The following is a 1,291-nucleotide window of genomic DNA, read 5'->3' as shown; positions in this document are numbered from 1 at the left end:
GAGGAGTGGCTGGTGGGTTTGAACCGCCAGCCTTCTGGTGAGCAGTCAAGTGCCTTAGGCACTATGATACATGATCATAGGCTTTGGAATTAGTCATTTTTCCTAGAGTTTTTGCCTCTGTTTTAATCTGGATTCCCTATCTTAGCTTAAATGTGTTCCCACATGAATAGCCATTTATCCTAGTAGTTGTTTAACATCAGATGAAATTGTCATGAAACTGTTCTCATGGTTTTAGGTAGTGATACTTGATGAGCCATCATCTGGCATGGATCCAGTCTCAAGGAGGGCAACCTGGGATCTCCTTCAGAAGTATAAACAAGATCGTACCATCTTACTGACCACTCACTATATGGATGAAGCTGATGTCCTGGGTGACCGCATTGCCATCATGGTCAGGGGGACCCTGCAGTGCTGTGGCTCTTCAATCTTCCTGAAACAAATATATGGTCTCTCTCCCTTTGATCATTCTTAACACACTGATACTTAATAACTAGTCTTTTAATACAGTTTTCATGATTTTTTGTCTACCTACCTGCCTTACTTACCTAATACTGCCTAATACTTAGTTACCTAATACTATTCTGTTATCAGAAACACCACAAGCACATATCTTTAAAGAATGAAATCTATTTTCTTAGTTTTTTAAAGGCTAAAAGTCCAAATCAGGGTCTTGGTCATGTCAATTCCTTCTCTGAACCTCTCTCCAAGTTTCAGGTAGCGTTGGCAATCCTATGTATTCCTTGGCATCTTTCTTGCCCATATGTGTCTCTATGTTTATTCTGGACTTTTTATAACTTAGAAGTGATTAGGTTTAGGATCCACCTGTACAAGTATGGCCTCATTTATGCAATAAAAGAAAATCCTATTTTCAGACAGGATCACATCCATTGGTACAAAGACCAGGAATTCAACACATATTTTGGGGGCACAAAATTCAATCCACTACACTACCCAGAATTTCAATAGCTTTTCGATCTGTCTTGCTAATTAGATCTCAACTACTAGAATTGCTTTTTAAGACCCTTTGTGACCTGGATATTTTCTATCTATACTCATCACTTCTCCACCAATATCTACCTTCAGATTGAGGAAATACTTTTATTGGCCCATAAAGGTCATGTTGTCAGGAGCTCTGATAGCATAGTGCCTAAGGAGGCACTTGACTGCTAACAGAAGGCTGGTGGTTCAAACCCACCAGCTGCTCCTTGGAAGGAAGATTGGGCAATCTACTTCTGTAGTGATACCACCTCAGAAACCCAAGGAGGGATCACTATGAATCAGGTCCAACTCA

The 1,291-nt window shown here is 40.2% G+C and overlaps 1 protein-coding gene across 1 annotated transcript in view; it reads left to right on the top strand.

The window, feature by feature from the left end:
- Nucleotides 1-1,291, top strand: part of LOC103207552 (phospholipid-transporting ATPase ABCA3-like) — a gene marked incomplete at its 5' end in the record, with an annotated part of 194,612 nt that overhangs the window by 28,451 nt on the left and 164,870 nt on the right. The window contains one exon of the mRNA XM_007953202.1: nt 236-446. Coding sequence (XP_007951393.1) covers nt 236-446 — 211 coding nt within the window. The remainder of the gene's footprint in view (nt 1-235; nt 447-1,291) is intronic.

Source organism: Orycteropus afer, unplaced genomic scaffold, assembly GCF_000298275.1.
Source record: "Orycteropus afer afer isolate SDZICR_OR568_19922 unplaced genomic scaffold, OryAfe1.0 scaffold00376, whole genome shotgun sequence".
Taxonomy (NCBI): Eukaryota; Metazoa; Chordata; class Mammalia; order Tubulidentata; family Orycteropodidae; genus Orycteropus; species Orycteropus afer.
This window is presented reverse-complemented; position numbering and strand designations above follow the sequence as displayed.